The 15430-nt window shown below is 36.4% G+C and overlaps 1 protein-coding gene across 8 annotated transcripts in view; it reads right to left on the bottom strand.

Moving 5' to 3' along the window:
- Window positions 1-15430, bottom strand: part of BTBD10 (BTB domain containing 10) — a 72393-nt gene that overhangs the window by 54551 nt on the left and 2412 nt on the right. For 2 of the 8 annotated variants that reach the window (XM_017881563.1, XM_017881568.1), the window contains exon 2: window positions 13364-13434. The exons of 5 other annotated variants lie outside the window; for them this stretch is intronic. Coding sequence is in view for 1 of the 3 variants with exons in the window: in XM_017881568.1 (XP_017737057.1) it covers window positions 13364-13383 (20 nt within the window). In the remaining 2 variants the exon portion in view is untranslated. Of the gene's footprint in view, window position 1; window positions 20-13363; window positions 13435-15430 lie in introns of those variants that run through there. One more of the 8 variants, XM_017881565.1, reaches the window with a different exon arrangement.

The raw sequence follows: 15430 nt of genomic DNA, 5'->3' as shown, positions 1-15430 counted from the left end.
CCTGTAGCACTTCTATTCAAGTTCTACCGTTGCCTCATCCTTCACCCTCATTAAATCTTGGCGTTCATTAGGATTCCATCTTCCTCTCTTCTCTACTTGCTGGGTCGAGAGAGACAGGAAACAAAACAGAAATGAGGACCAAACCCTTGCAAACATCAGGATTTATACACTACATAGAATCTATGTTTGCATTATTACTATCTGAATTCTTTAATAGGCACCCCAACTTCAGTAGTCAGTCTCATCATCTTGGCCTATCACATCAATTAATGTCATTTCTACTCATCAAGCTAAAAACTTTGAAATCATCCTTGACTTCTTTCTCATTTCCCCATACCAAGTCTACTTTAGAATCTTCTTTTGACTCCTTCTCTCCCTTTCATTCTTACGACTACTGCCTTTATTTAAGCCCTTATCATCTATCAGTAAAAATGTTGGCTGACTTCCTTACCACCGTTCAATTCCATACTGGCTTTGCTATAATCAGAACGGCCTTCGTAAAAACTGAATGGCTCCTCATTTCCTATATCTACACTCCTTACTATAAAAAGGTCCCTCAGAATCTGGCACTTGAATGCCCAATGTCTAGACAAACTAAAGTTTATTGTTGTTTGGATCTTGTAATCATCAAAAAATAATTACCAGACTACTGAAAACAAAATTCCTGGAAAATATCTCACTATTCATTACTACGTTTAGGCATGATAGAAATAAATTTAAATTCAAAATAATCTAGAAATCATCTGTACAGAGGCTGGAACCACTGGGCCTGTTGGCTAGGGGCAGGCATTCAGGAGACTGCCAAAAGTTAACTGAGAAAAGGATGATGCAATTACTTCCCCTTCTCTTGGACATTCTGTCCAAACAGGAGGTGGGGGTTGCGGGATAGAATCTTCAAGACTACAGTAACAAAATAAATAATTGCTCCTTGGGACACTATTTCCAGATAGTATCAATTAATGATAATGATACATGCAAGAACAAAACAAAGACAAATGCACAGTGTATGGAGACCACTTATTCTATTTTCACTATCCACGTTCTAGGAAGTTTATATATTTTCTCCTATTTAAACCTTAAAACAACTCCATATTATTATCCTGTTTCACATATGAGGAAATCTTAGAGGTAAGATTAAAACTCCATTCTAACAAAAAACCCATGTTATTTCCAATGTACCAAGCAAGGTATATAAAAATTGGTACTTTTTTCAAGTCCAATAGAGTTTAAAGGGGAAAAAAAAGAATTGTATTTTTGCTTATTACCAACAATGTGCCTTTTAAACCTCAGCCATCTTGTGGCTTCATTTGTCCTATTAAAATCTTACTCGTAGTCCATTTTCTGTTGCTGTAACAGAATATCTGACACTGGGTAGTTCATAATGAACAGGAATTTATTCAGCTTATAGTTCTGGAGGCTGGAAAGTCCAAAAGCAATTCACCAGCAAGGCAAGGGCCTTCATGCTGTGTCATCTATAACAGAAGGTAGAAAGGCAAGAGAACTTGGGTGAGAGAAAACACGAAGGGCTGGGCTCACTTTCATAATAACCAGCTGTCTTGATAACTGACCAACTCCTGAAATTAACTACATTAATCTATTTATTAGGGCTCCATCCTCATGATCCAATCAACATTTACTGGGCCCTTCCCAGTACTTTTACAATAGGGATAAAATCTCCAACACATGGATTTTTGGGGACACAGTCAAACCATAGCACATTCTAAATAGTGTCGTTACACAACAACTTTTCTATTGATGTAAAATTATTTTTATCTCTCAAACTTTGCAGACAAAATATTTCAAGGGCAGCCATTACTAGAAAGACCTGATAGATAAGAGAGGGAGAATAGTGAAGAGGATAGAATTACATAGTGATACCAGAATCAGACAACAAGGGTTGCCTTCAGCTACAGAAGTCCAAATATCCAAATATGTGGATGGTAAATACTGACCAGGAGGAAGCCAAGATGACACCTGAGTCAGCTAAGTGTCCTAAAGTGACATTCTCTATGTGGAAAGGACCAAAAGGAGGAGAGATAGCCCTAAAGAGCAAATTAATCACTTGATACTGGCAGACAAAAGAGCAAACACCTGAATGTTCACAAAGTTAATTTTGTACTAACTACAAAGAAGGCCTTAAGAGGGGCCTACATGAAGGAAGAATTCTAAGGACCAGAAACTTAAAGGTCACTTGATGAGCTTCTATCCTTAGGAATAAAAGAAAGACTGTATCACCAAAAACACAGAAAATGTATGATATGGATATAACCATTATGAAAATGTTTATAATTTCCTCTTGATTGCTAATCTACTCTAAATTCTCCCGTGGAGTGTAACATAAATCCAAAAATTAATTGACAGAGAACTGAACAGTCATTTTTAGCAACATCAAGAACTGAAAGAGCCTGAAGAATTGCAAACTATCACAGATAATAATGTAGGACAAAGAAAAGGTGGAAGCAACTTTTACAAGAAAAGGAGATCAGACAGATGGAAAGAAACTTCTTGCAAACACAGCCAGGTGAAGTGCTCATGCACACCTCCAACAGAAAGCAATTATTTAAATCGGGGTACACTATAAAAAACAACTATTTAAAGGCACTGGAAAGTGTCCAAAAGCAGACAGTAGTGAAAAAAGAGCTTACTCTTGAAAAACTACAACTAGAAGCAACAGAATCATGAGTTCAGTTCGAAGTTTTTTTGCTGAGTGGCCTCCCCATCCCTCACAAATATGGTGAAGGAAACCAGGCAGCCACACAGCTCAAAGTGGCAGAGAAAACCTCAGAGCTGAAATTTCAGGTAGACGTAATGGAAGTGAAGGAAACAAAGAAAGGTGAGGCCCAAAATCTGAGCATAAACTCTGCTCAAATCCCTGACTGACAGCTAAAATACACATGTACGGGAGGTAGGGGAGAGACACCAGGTAGCCCGGCAGAAAAAGCAGGCAGAGACCATAGAGAACTCTAGCCTTGAAAGCTGCATGGCACAAGACATGATTTTGATGTTTTCTAAGCTGAATGTATTCCCCAACTGTACACACTTCCAGCAGCAGAAAGCTGAATCCCTTCCTGGTTAGGGTATCAGAGGACAAAGACCACCACTAGCAGGTAAACTGGAGATTAAGAGGGAACTCCCAGAAGAACCCAGAGAGAGGGTGAATTCCAAAATGTGAGTATAATCTCTGCCCAAATTCTTGGCTGACCACCAAATTACAGAGGTGCAGGAAAGCTTTCCCTTTGCCCTGATCCCCAGGAAAACAAGCTAAAAAAATAAGTTGTTGGAAGAAGTAAGAAACAAGCACAGATGGCAGTTGCTATACACTGCAGGGGAAACAAGTTTGCAGTTTGAATCCAGGCAAGTTAACATTCTCTAAAACAATAACAAAACAACAACAACAAATCCTCATAAAAATATTACAATGCCCAGGTTTCAACCAAAAATTATGAGACATGCAAAAAATTAAAACAGTAAAAGGCAGAAAACAAAAACTGACTCCAAGTTGGTCCAGATGTTAGATTTAGCAAACGAAGACTTCAAAGCACCTATTATAAATATATTCAAACAATTAAAGAAAAAGTCTATACAAAGAACTAAAAGAAGAGCACTGTCTTGATGGTTGACACAAAGGGCATCTCAGTAGAGAGGTGGCAACTGTCAAAAGAAATGGAAAGTCAGCTCTACCTGAAAAGAACAATGACTAGAATGAAAAATTAGATGGATACAATGGCATACGGAGATTAAAAAAAAAGAAAAAATCAGGGAACTTGGAAAACAGATCAATAGAAATTAACCAATCCATAGAATAAAGAGCAAGAAAGATTGAAGAAAATTGAAAAGAGATTCAGAGACAGGAGGGAGAGTATCTAATAATAAAGGTAGGTAAGTTACTGAATACACACAAAACATGAATGAATCTCAAAAGCATTAGATAAGTGAAAGAAGCCAGACTCAAAGGTTATATACCATATGATTTCATTTCTATGACATTCATTGAAAGACAAAACTATAAAGACAGAGAACAGATCAGCCAGGAGTTAAGGCTGAAGAGATTACACAGGGACAGCACAAAGTAATTTTGGTGAATGATGAACTATTCTGTACCTTAATTGTAGTAGTGGTAAACACCTGTATGCTTTTATCAAAACTGACAGAACTGTATATCAGAAAGAAATAATTTTATTGGATTTAAATTTTAAAAGAAAAAACCAATGATGATTTTAATTAATACTTTAAAGCATCAAATATATTAGCAAGGCATAATGAAACCACTTTTTGATCAAAAACCCCAATCACACTGTCCCATTACCATAGCAAGCATAGTTAATCAATAGCCATCCTTCCACTGCCACAAACGACATACATAAACTTTGGATAAGGAAAACTGGTGAGTTTTCATTTCTACTTCTGCCACAATAGTGAGTAATGATGTTTTAGAATCAGAAAAAAACCTGTATAACTTTGTAAAAGTTTCTTGACATTCAAGACCCCAATTTCCTTAAACGTGAAATGAAGAAAATAACACAATTCTCATTATTTGGTGGTTAAAATCTACTATTATTTTAACCACCAAAGTGTTAGACAGGATACCTTATGTAACACAGTGCTAGGCACAATGCTTACTCTCTTTAGTAGGCAACCTAATATAAATTTTGTGTATATTTCATTAGTTCATTCATGACTAAAGGTTTTAAGATTTTGCTCAGCCCTTGTTTAATTATAAATACCACTACACTAATACAAAATGAATACATCTCCTTTCTCTCCCTGACATGATATACAGTACTATTTGTCCTAGAAAAAATCTAGAACCAATCTAATTGTTCATCAAGAGGTTAAAAATCTGCACAATATATCATGAAACCAGTAAAAATGAGATATATACTGATACAGAAAATATTTCAAAATATATCGTTAAGCTAAAAAGCAGGATACAGATATGCATTATGTAGTCCCATATTTACGCACAAGAAAACAAAACAAAAAAACAGAAAAAAGAAAATTAAAAAATTAAATACACATACACACACACACTCATCCATGCTTGTATATGTTAAGATAAAATGTCTAGAAATATCATATAAAACTAAAACTAGTTGCCTCTGAGGAAATGCTGGAATAAGGAGACTTACTTTTTGTTGTATCTTTTCATAGTATTTGAATTTTCTACACATTATTTTCACAATGATAATATTGGGGAAGGTTTATTAAAAAGTGTTTGGAGGTGATGGTGTTATAGAAATTTTTTTCCTTGTTTAATTTTACTGCTTAAGTGCAGTTTTGTAAAATTTTTAGGATTGCTTAAATACAGTCACTACATATGCACTGATAGAATATGTTTCTGCCACATGTCCCCCATTAGACTATAAGATCCTTGAGGGCAAGAACAAAGTATGATTCAGGTTTATGTCCTCTCACACTAGTACAATTTGTATGTAAGCTTTTACAAAATGTTAACTACATTAAGAAGAAAGAGGCTGGGTGCGGTGGCTCACGCCTGTAATCCCAGCACTTTGGGAGGCCGAGGCAGGTGAATCACAAGGTCAGAAGTTCAAAACCAGCCTCACCAACATGATGAAGCCCCATCTCTACTAAAAATATAAAAATTAGCCGGGTGTGTTGGTGGGCACCTGTAATCCCAGCGACTCAGGAGGCTGAGGCAGAATCGCTTGAACCTGGGAGGTGGAGGTTGCAGTGAGCCAAGATCGCACCACTGCATTCCAGCCCAGGCGACAGAGCAAGACTCCATCTCAAAAAAAAAAAAAAAAAAAAAAAGAAGAAGAAAGAAACTGAAGGACATTTCACTTAATACAATTTACTAGTACAGATGAAATAAGAATTACAAAGATTTATAAGCAGTCTTTAACTTTTAGTTGTTTGTCTTAAAAGAATACTGTCATGTACCTGTACTCATGTTTTAGTTATGGCAAAGAGCACCAATCATGTGAATCTCACTTTCAAATAAACAAAACCTGTAACAGTTCAATTTCTAATGCTCTCAGGAAATACATATCAAGATAGTGGGGATAAAAGAGAGAAAATATCACATCCCTGAAAACATTTTTCAAGATATTACCAAACAAGTCCTAAGTTTCCCCAAAACATTCCTCAAAGATGTGCCTATTTAAATCTCACAGAAGCCCTTTCAATTGTTAAGGCTTGTCCTTTTCTGATTTGTTACAGTTAAAACAAGACAAGCTTAGCTGAGAACTTTATTCAGGGTATTTCTATAACCAACTGAATTGTATATATCTAATTTCACCACATAAAATTAAAGTGGCCAGGTATGGTGGCATGCACCTGTAATCCCGTCTACTTGGTAGGCTAAGACAGCAGGATCACTTGAACCCAAGAGTTCAAGGCCAGCCTGGGCAACAAAATGAGACCCCCAGGACTAAAATAAAAAATTAAATTAAATTTAAATTTAAAATTAAAAGATTTTAAAATAAAATAAAATTAATTTATTCTTTCATTCAAAATCTATTTATTGAGTACTTAGCACCTTTCAGGCATTTTGATAACTGCTAGGGAGATTCTAACAAACAGATTTAATAAAACTGTATGGTATTCCCATTAAAAGTAGGATCTGTTATTTATTTGTTTTTATTTATTTATTTATTTAGAGACTGAATTTCGCTCTTGTTACCCAGGCTGGGGTGCAATGGTGCAATCTCAGCTCACTGCAACCTCTGCTTCCCAGGTTCAAGCAATTCTCCTTCCTCAGCCTCCCAAGTAGCTGGGATTACAGGCGTGTGTCACCACACCTGACTAATTCTGTATTCTTTTCAGTAGAGACAGGGTTTCACCACGTTGGTCAGGCTGGTCTCAAACTCCTGACCTCAAGTGATCCTCCTGCCTCGGCCTCCCAAAGTGCTGGGATTATAGGCATTAGCCACCACACCCAGCCCTGTTGTCTATTTAAAGGGTGATCTCTAATTCACCAAGATGTTAAGACTTCCAAAGTCAGCTCAGTCAACCCTTGATGTTCCAGAGGTGATTTGGATATAAAATCTTTGTGCTAATTGATTTTATCACTTTTATAGAATTTCTATTCAAATTTTGCTGACTTCTTAATTAAGACATTAACACTTCAATAAATGAAGTGTTACTCATTTGTTTCTTTCCCATCACAAACAGCTCAATAAATGTTTGAAAATCTTTCCATGTTTTAAGCATTTACAAAGTAACTACATTACATGATTAGCATTGTAAGTAACTAGACCCTGTTTAGTTTATAGGCTACCTTCTTAAAACTCAAAAGGCATATTTTTTAATATCCTAAAGAAATAACAATGTTTTACTTTTCTACTATGACCAAAAAGTGTTGACTTCAAAACCAGAAACACCTTAGTTGAAGCAAACCATCTTGACATAATATCAATACAGGCAATGCTCCTGAAGCTGATGCCTAAATCAAATGAGATTACAGTCAACTCTTAAGAAGCAACACCCTTTAAACAAAGTCAGACAATATTTTAAACAATACTTTTCCTTCCATGATGCCTTTTTATGTTTTTTCATATAACGTTTATTATGCTGTTCCATTTTGACCTATTCATTATCCCCTTTACCTTCCATTCCTTTCAGATTTTTGCCTATCAACCATCAATTCAACAGGCTAGTAATGGCTCTATTAAATATGATTCAAGTGCTAGACTGCAGCACTGCTCAATAGGACTTTCCATTATCACAACAGTGTGATAATGGAAATGTTCTATGTCTGCACTGTCTGAAAAGTTTAAGGAATCTAAAATTTGCCCTGAGACAAAATACTTGCTCACAAAGAAACATTTTACACGTCTTTGTGTCTTGGTACTATAGGCAGTGTTCCATTTTAATAAAATTAAAAATGTTCTCATATTCAAAGATCTTTGAATTAAGAAAATTAAAAATGTTCTCATATTCAAAGATCTTTGAATTAAGGCTCATTTCAATAACTAAGAGTCTGTGGTGCATGAACAGACAAACCAACCAATAGAAGAGAATTAAAGGCCCAGAAACAGAGCCCTAAAACATAAAGAACTTCAATATATGATAAAGTGATAGCTCAAGTCATCGAGAAAAGACAGACAGTAATAAACGGCATTGGAACAACTGAATAAACATTCAGGAAAACATGAAACTGAATTCATACCTCATACCACATACAAGGATATACTCCAAATGAATCATCTACCTAAATGTAAAAACTGGAATCATACAAATACCAGAAAAAATATGGGTGATTTCACTGACAACCGGGAAGGAGAGAAAGCCTTTCCTACTTGCCTATGAAAACACCACTACTTGCAAAAGCACAGAAAAAAATAAAGTTTTAAAACAAGTAATTTTTTTTTTAAAGGAATAATTTCATAGTATATAAAGAGCTCCTTAAAGAAGGAAAGAAAAAGACAACTTCTCTTCTCCAAAACAGAGAATGCACAAATAAATGGGCAATCTTCAGAAAAATAAAGGCAAATGGCCTTAAACATAAAAATATGTTCAACCTCACTCATAAAAGAAATGCAAATTAACACCTCCAAGTTTGACCATATACTCTGCTGGTGAAGCTGTGGAGAAGCATTCTCAATACTGGCATACATTGCCAATGAAAAGTACAAATGACGGCCTGGCGCAGTGACTCACGCCTATAATCCTAGCACTTTGGGAAGCTGAGGTGGACAGATCACTTGAGCCTAGGAGTTTGAGACCAGCCTGGGCAACATGGTGAGACCCCATCTCTACTAAAAGATATAAAAATTAGCAGAGCACGATGGCACATGCCTGTAGTCCCAGCTACTTGCGAGGCTGAGGTGGGAGGATCACTTAAGCCTGGGAGGTTGAAGCTGCAGTGAGGGAGGGGTGATCATGCCACTGCACTCCAGCCTAGGTGACAGAGTGAGACCCTGTCTCAAAAAAAAAATAATAATAATAAATAAACAAATAAAAGGAAAAACACAAATTATATAACCCCTGCAGAAAGGAATTCTGTAATATCCAACAATATTACACAGACACTTACTAGTCCTACTTCAAAGATGATACAAGTCCACTAATATTCCACAAAATATCGGCAAATATATTCACTGTGGCATTATTTGTAACGGGAAACGACTAAAACAATCTGAATGTGCATCAAAAGAAGCTAACTGAATAAACTATGTGCATCCACACAATAGAATACTAGATTAATATCCAAAACATACTGTTAGGTTAAACAACAACAGCAGAAAACAGGTAGGTTCAGAACAAGCAATATTCATTGTACTACCTTTTGTGACATAAAGGGGAAATTCTAAAATATGTACATATATTCAAAGACAAATATACATGTATTTATTTTTGTAAAAGAAACTCAAAGTATAAATAAGACATTAATCAAAATGGCTACCTATATGGGCAGAGTAGGACTGGGGTGAAGGTAATAGGGATGTAATCAAGACTTCTGAGTTCTCTTTTGATACACTTTAACTATCTGAACCATGTAATGACTTACATACTCCAAATAAATAAATAAGGGGTGTATGTAATATTCATGTGTGTATGTATGTATCTGTGTACACACATATATTTGTGACTGGAAGCAATTATCATTGAGGCATGGGATTATGGTACCATTTTCTTCTTTGCCCTTTGTTAAATGTCCCCAGTTGTACGTAATGCATGTTACTTTTATAGTCAGAAAGAAATTACTCCAAAGAAATCTATTTTATAGGAAATTTTCAAAGTACTCATTATAAAACAATTTCAAAATTAACAGCCATTCAAGCTGGGTGTGGTGGTATGTGCCTGTAATCCCAACTACTTGGGAGGCTGAAGTGGGAGGATCACTTGAGCCCAGAAGTTCAAGGCCAGCCTGGACAACATAATAAGACCCCATCTCAAAAAAAACCAAACAAACAAACAAACAAAAAACTCTTCCAGTCTACTGTCAAATAATATCATTCACTAGGGAAGCAAAGATGATCAAAGATGCCATACCACTTTAAAATATGGCAGTTTTTCCTTTTCTTAATACGTTGAGTTCGAGTTACACAGAGAGTTGCATATATGTATATTTATAAACAATGCACATATACTATCACACCAGTATTATATATATAGTACATACACACATGAAATGGAAACTTAAAAAGGATACGGTAAAAAATAAATAGAAGTTCTATTGTTTGCTTCATACAGCACAATGAACAAGTTTTTCATATATCCTCAGAAGCACATGCAACCCACTAACGGGATCATTGGAACAAACTACTCTAAATCAGGAGACTTGTAGATTTGTATTCTAGTCTCAGGCGTCTTACTGCCTGCCAACATATTTGATGAAAATCAGTTAAGGGGCTTGATTTGCACTTTAGTTTTCTCTTCCAAAAATTGGAGTATTAATGGTTTTAAAGTTACTTTCAGTATTATGGTTTCATAATCCCACTAGTCTCTCTAATAATTATTCTCTTTTAAAAGAGAAACTCCAACAATTTGGAAAATTAAGTAAGAAACAAGAATGTCTCGCAGTTAACCATCTTACAGGAGGTTATGGTCTTCTCTAAGAAAATTCTAAATGAACAAATGAAGAGCTGAAAGAAACAGATCATATCGCTTGCTTTCTTGATGTGAGAAAAATCAAATTCAAGCCTGCACTATATAAAATTGTCCTGAATGAAGTAATTACCTTTAAAACAATCCAGCACTATTTGTATGCCACCCAAAAACAAGAAAATCATAACAACACTTGTACAATTTTGTACCCAAGATTCTTTCTCAGGTATCTGAGCACTAAAATTTATTTTTATTTATCTTTTATTTTTTCCAAACCCAGTTGATTTCCTAGGATGACATTTATTTTTAAGCTGACATTTCATGTAGTCTACAAATAGAAAACCCAAGATAATTTTCTACTCATGTGCTACAAGCAATAATAGTCAAATATGCTAAAGGAAAATAATCTAAATTAATAAAAATGTCTTTTTTAAAGGTAGATAACAGTATCCCAAAAGACTGGGATTTTTAAAATGTCACACAGTCTCTCTCTTCACTCTAATCTCTTCCCTTTTGCCTACTTTTCTACCTAGCATTCATATTACACAGAATACCAGATATCAGCCAACAGATGCCAATATGAAAAACAAGAAAAAGAGCTTCCTATTGTTCAATGCTTACTAGAATAAGTAAAAGAAAAAAAGAAAAGCTTTGTAATTTTCATTGGAGGAGTGATATTGGCAAGGCTGCAAATAGTCAGTTGAACTTGTCCTCTGCAAATGAGATAGTCAGATGTGAATGTAAATCTAACTAATGGATGTGTTTCAAGATCACTGGAGACAGAGAGGTGGGAGGAGGAGGCAATGATGCCAGTATGCTATTTTCTGAGCATAAACACAGAACAAAATGCTAACAACTTATACATCATTTTACTGTTTATAATAGCTCTTTTATATACTTTTATTTCATTTCATCCTTAAATCCCTGACATGCCAGGTGAAGTGGCTCACACCTGTAATCCTAGCACTTTGGGAGGCCGAGGCGGGCGCACTGCCCGAGCTCAGGAGTTTGAGACCAGCCTGGGCAACATGGTGAAACTCATTCTCTACTAAAATACAAAAAAAAAAAAAAGATCAGCTGGACGAGGTGGTGTGAGCCTGTAGTCCCAGCTACTAGAGAGGCTGAGGCAGGAGAACTGCTTAAATCCAGGAGGTGGAAGTTGCAGTGAGCCGAGATCGCGCTCCAGTCTGGGTGACAGAGCGAGACTCTGTCTCAAAACAAAACAAAATAAAACAACAACAACAAAAAAAAACCAAGAAAAATCCCTGACCATTGTGTTCCATATACATTTTTCATGTGAGGAAACAAAGGCTCAGAGAGGTTAACATTACTGTCATAGAGCTAACAGTGGGCTTTAAACTCAGATCTAAATGATGCTAAATGAGACACTTCAGGCAGAAAGGTATGATTACAATTTAAAATGACCTTAGTTCCTACAGCTTCCGTGGGTGGAGGGAAAAATAAACAAAATAAGTAAATAAAATGACCTTAGAAAAGTATTTTTCATAGTTTCTAATCAAGTACTTCAATCAGTGATTCACTATAACAGACTTTTATTCAGAGCTAAATACTAAACAATAATTTCAAGTTGTCACCAAAATTACTAATAGATCACTCATTTCAACTACAAAGACAAAACTAAGCACCATATAATCAGATATCTTACATTTAAACAGAATAACATAATTAAACTATTAACAGGGTGAAGAAAGATTTTTCTTTTTTTTTTCTTTTTTTTCTTTTTTTTTTTTTGAGACAGAGTCAGTCTCGCTCTGTCGCCCAGGCTGGAGTGCAGTGGCATGATCTTGGCTCACTGCAATCTCCACCTCCCAAGTTCAAGTGATTCTCCTGCCTCAGCCTCCCGAGTAGCTGGGATTACAGGCGCATGCCACCACGTCCAGCTACTTTTTTGTATTTTTAGTAGAGACGGGGTTTCACCATGTTAGCTAGGATGGTCTGGATCTCCTGACCTCGTGATTAGCCCGCCTCGGCCTCCCAAAGTGCTGGGATGACAGGTGTGAGCCACCGCAGCCGGCCAGAAAGATGCTTTTATTGGCAACGATAATTTACAATCTTCAGAAATCTACTGTGACATAAGGTTACATATTTAAATTAAAATCATTCCTCTTTATGTTCAAGTTTCTACTATTTCAAATACTCAGCTCATTGTATTCCCAATTACCTGACAATTCCTTAATCCTTTCTCAGAGAGCATCTTTTTAAAGTGATTGTTCACCTTCCATCTTCAAGTTATAGATTGCTACATTCTTTTTTTTTTTTTTGAGATGGAGTCTCGCTCTGTCGTACAGTCTGGAGTGCAATGACACCGTCTCAGCTCACTGCAACCTTGCCTCAGCCTCCTGAGTAGCTGGGATTACAGGCACCTGCCACCACGCCCGACTCACTTTTGTATTTCTTCATAGAGATGGGGTTTCACCATGTTGGCCAGGCTGGTTTTGAACTCCTGACCTTGTGATCCGCCCACCTCAGCCTCCCAAAGTGCTGGGATCACAGATGTGAGCCATGAACCACTACGCCTGACTGGCTGATTGCTACATTCTTTAGCAAACTAGGTCTCAGTTTCAAAGATCTCAAAGTAAACCAGAGCAAGATATATTAAGGGAAATGCAACATTGACTTGAACCCTGATGAAGAATCTATTAAAAAGGAGGAAATAGTTTAATAGTTCTTTCTCCATTAACAAAACAAGGTAACATCTGTACCTTCCTGACCTGCCTTACTTTTGGTTCAGAATCAACAAAAAATAAAGGATCCAAACAGATGATGAGAAAAATATAACTGAATCCAATGTGCAAAAACCCTTATTACTTCAACTGCAAATTAAACTTACCCAGTTATAACTGTAGGCATTCCATTATCTTCTCCCTCATAGTATTAGTAGTCCAGTCTGCTCAGATAAGCCTAACATACAAATGAATAGACAATGTATAGCCTAAGAATTGAGCGTCCCAAAAATTGAATCATAAGGCATTGAACAAAAGTATACTCAATCCCTTCCCCTAGCCTCCCCTAATCCTCCTTTGGGACGGCCACTCAGGGGATGGGAAGAAGGTGAAAGTTATTTCCAAAAAAGAACTTCCTACTTTATGAGTCATGGTAGAAACACCTAGAGACAAAATAATGGTTCCCCTTCAATAAGCACAATCTTCTCAAATATAAAACAAATTCCTCAGAAGTAGTGCTCTTCAACAGGAACATCTCACAAACATAACACATATCTCCTCTTCTTTCATTTCCTATTTCAGAGAGAGGCAAAGATTGAATGAACAGATATTCGCCTAGCTTGGCCTGAGATGACTGAGCTAAAATGAAAATCAAGTCTGCAAATTCCCAAAGCAGTCCTGATTAAAAAGCAGTATTCTGTGTAGTCTCTGCACAAGTTATGATAAATTTAGCTACAAAAGGCAGACCTCTTCGTAAAACTGCACAATACACAAATGGGTACTTAATCATTTCACCCACCTTTTCAAAATTCTCTCCCTTATCTAACTTCCTCTCTCACCCTTATCCCCAGTGAAGACCCTCAACTTGCCCTCTATATCCCTAAAAACCACCTCTTACTTAGGTTTGACCTCTAGCACTCCCATTCCCCATAACTCAACTAGGTATGAATCAGATTGTGTGATTAAATTACTTTACATTAATGGGTAAATGAGGCTTAATCCACAAAGGTCAATTCCATACATGTCATTACACTCTACTATGTATAAGGCACTAAGTTTAATCAATTAATGTACCTATCCTTCTTACAAGAAAAACTAACACAAATCAATCCTTTAAACAACGTAAGGAAGGGGCACAAGAATGTTTGCTTCACATCACACTTTCTCCACACATTTCTTTCCATCCTGTTGCCACACCCCTCCAATCTCCATCTGGCATGGAATAAAATCCAAGGGATCAGTACTTCTTCCAGTAAAAGTCAATGCCTAGGAAGACAATGTGGGATAGCACAGCAAACAATAAACATTCAAATCCTGAAATGGACTATAGATGGTGTCTTGTATTTAATTTTATATATTAGCTGCAAGTACAATAAACAGCTTCTAAATAATCCAATTTCTGTATAAGATACCTATAAATCAGCTATGCTCAGAACTCTGCGTTCTTAAACCATAAATACTGAGATGTTTTTTCCTCAGTTATTTCCACAGTTAGAATGTTTATAGCAAATACCAGTTCAATTTGCCCTACCATACTTAAAAGCTATTAAAGTTAACTACTGTTTACAATTAGACATGACATTTTTCCCCAAGACCCCTTAAGTTTGAAACTCCAAACTTGCTTTAAACCTCCTTTTTTTCCAGTCATAAAATTTATTAATTTTAATCTATAACAGAGCTTCTAAACTGGAGAGGAGAATGCAACTATAGACAGGTTTGAATTTGATTCAGCCACATGATATTTTTAATGGTTTTAATTAGTTGCCAATATTTTTAAGACGCAAGACACTGAGTGCAAAAATCTAGATTTCTGGTTTCTCTTGAGAATGCTGAAGATGGAGTCCATATTCATATATGGCACTGATTAGGGGGACCTCAGACTTGGATGTCTCTCTGATAAGCCATAGTGCATTTCCCTCATTTTCATTATCTAACTAGTACCCGAAGGCATGTGAGTTTGTTGCTCATGCTATGGCTTTGAAAGGTGCATAATATATTCCATATCACTTTCATACTTCCCTAAATTACCTACTATAAAAAGCCAAAAGCAGACCACAGTGGCTTGCAACTCCATAGTTAACAATTTTAAAAATTCACACGGCTTAGAAAGAGTGAGAAAGATTCAGACTGGTGGAAGGATAACATAATTACATAGCGTTAAAAGTCCATCTGAAAGGACGGGCGCGGTGGCTCAAGCCTGTAATCCCAGCACTTTGGGAGGCCGAGGCGGGCGG

The sequence above is a fragment of the Rhinopithecus bieti genome, unplaced genomic scaffold (assembly GCF_001698545.2).
Source record: "Rhinopithecus bieti isolate Rb0 unplaced genomic scaffold, ASM169854v2 scaffold_11944, whole genome shotgun sequence".
Taxonomy (NCBI): domain Eukaryota; kingdom Metazoa; phylum Chordata; class Mammalia; order Primates; family Cercopithecidae; genus Rhinopithecus; species Rhinopithecus bieti.
This window is presented reverse-complemented; position numbering and strand designations above follow the sequence as displayed.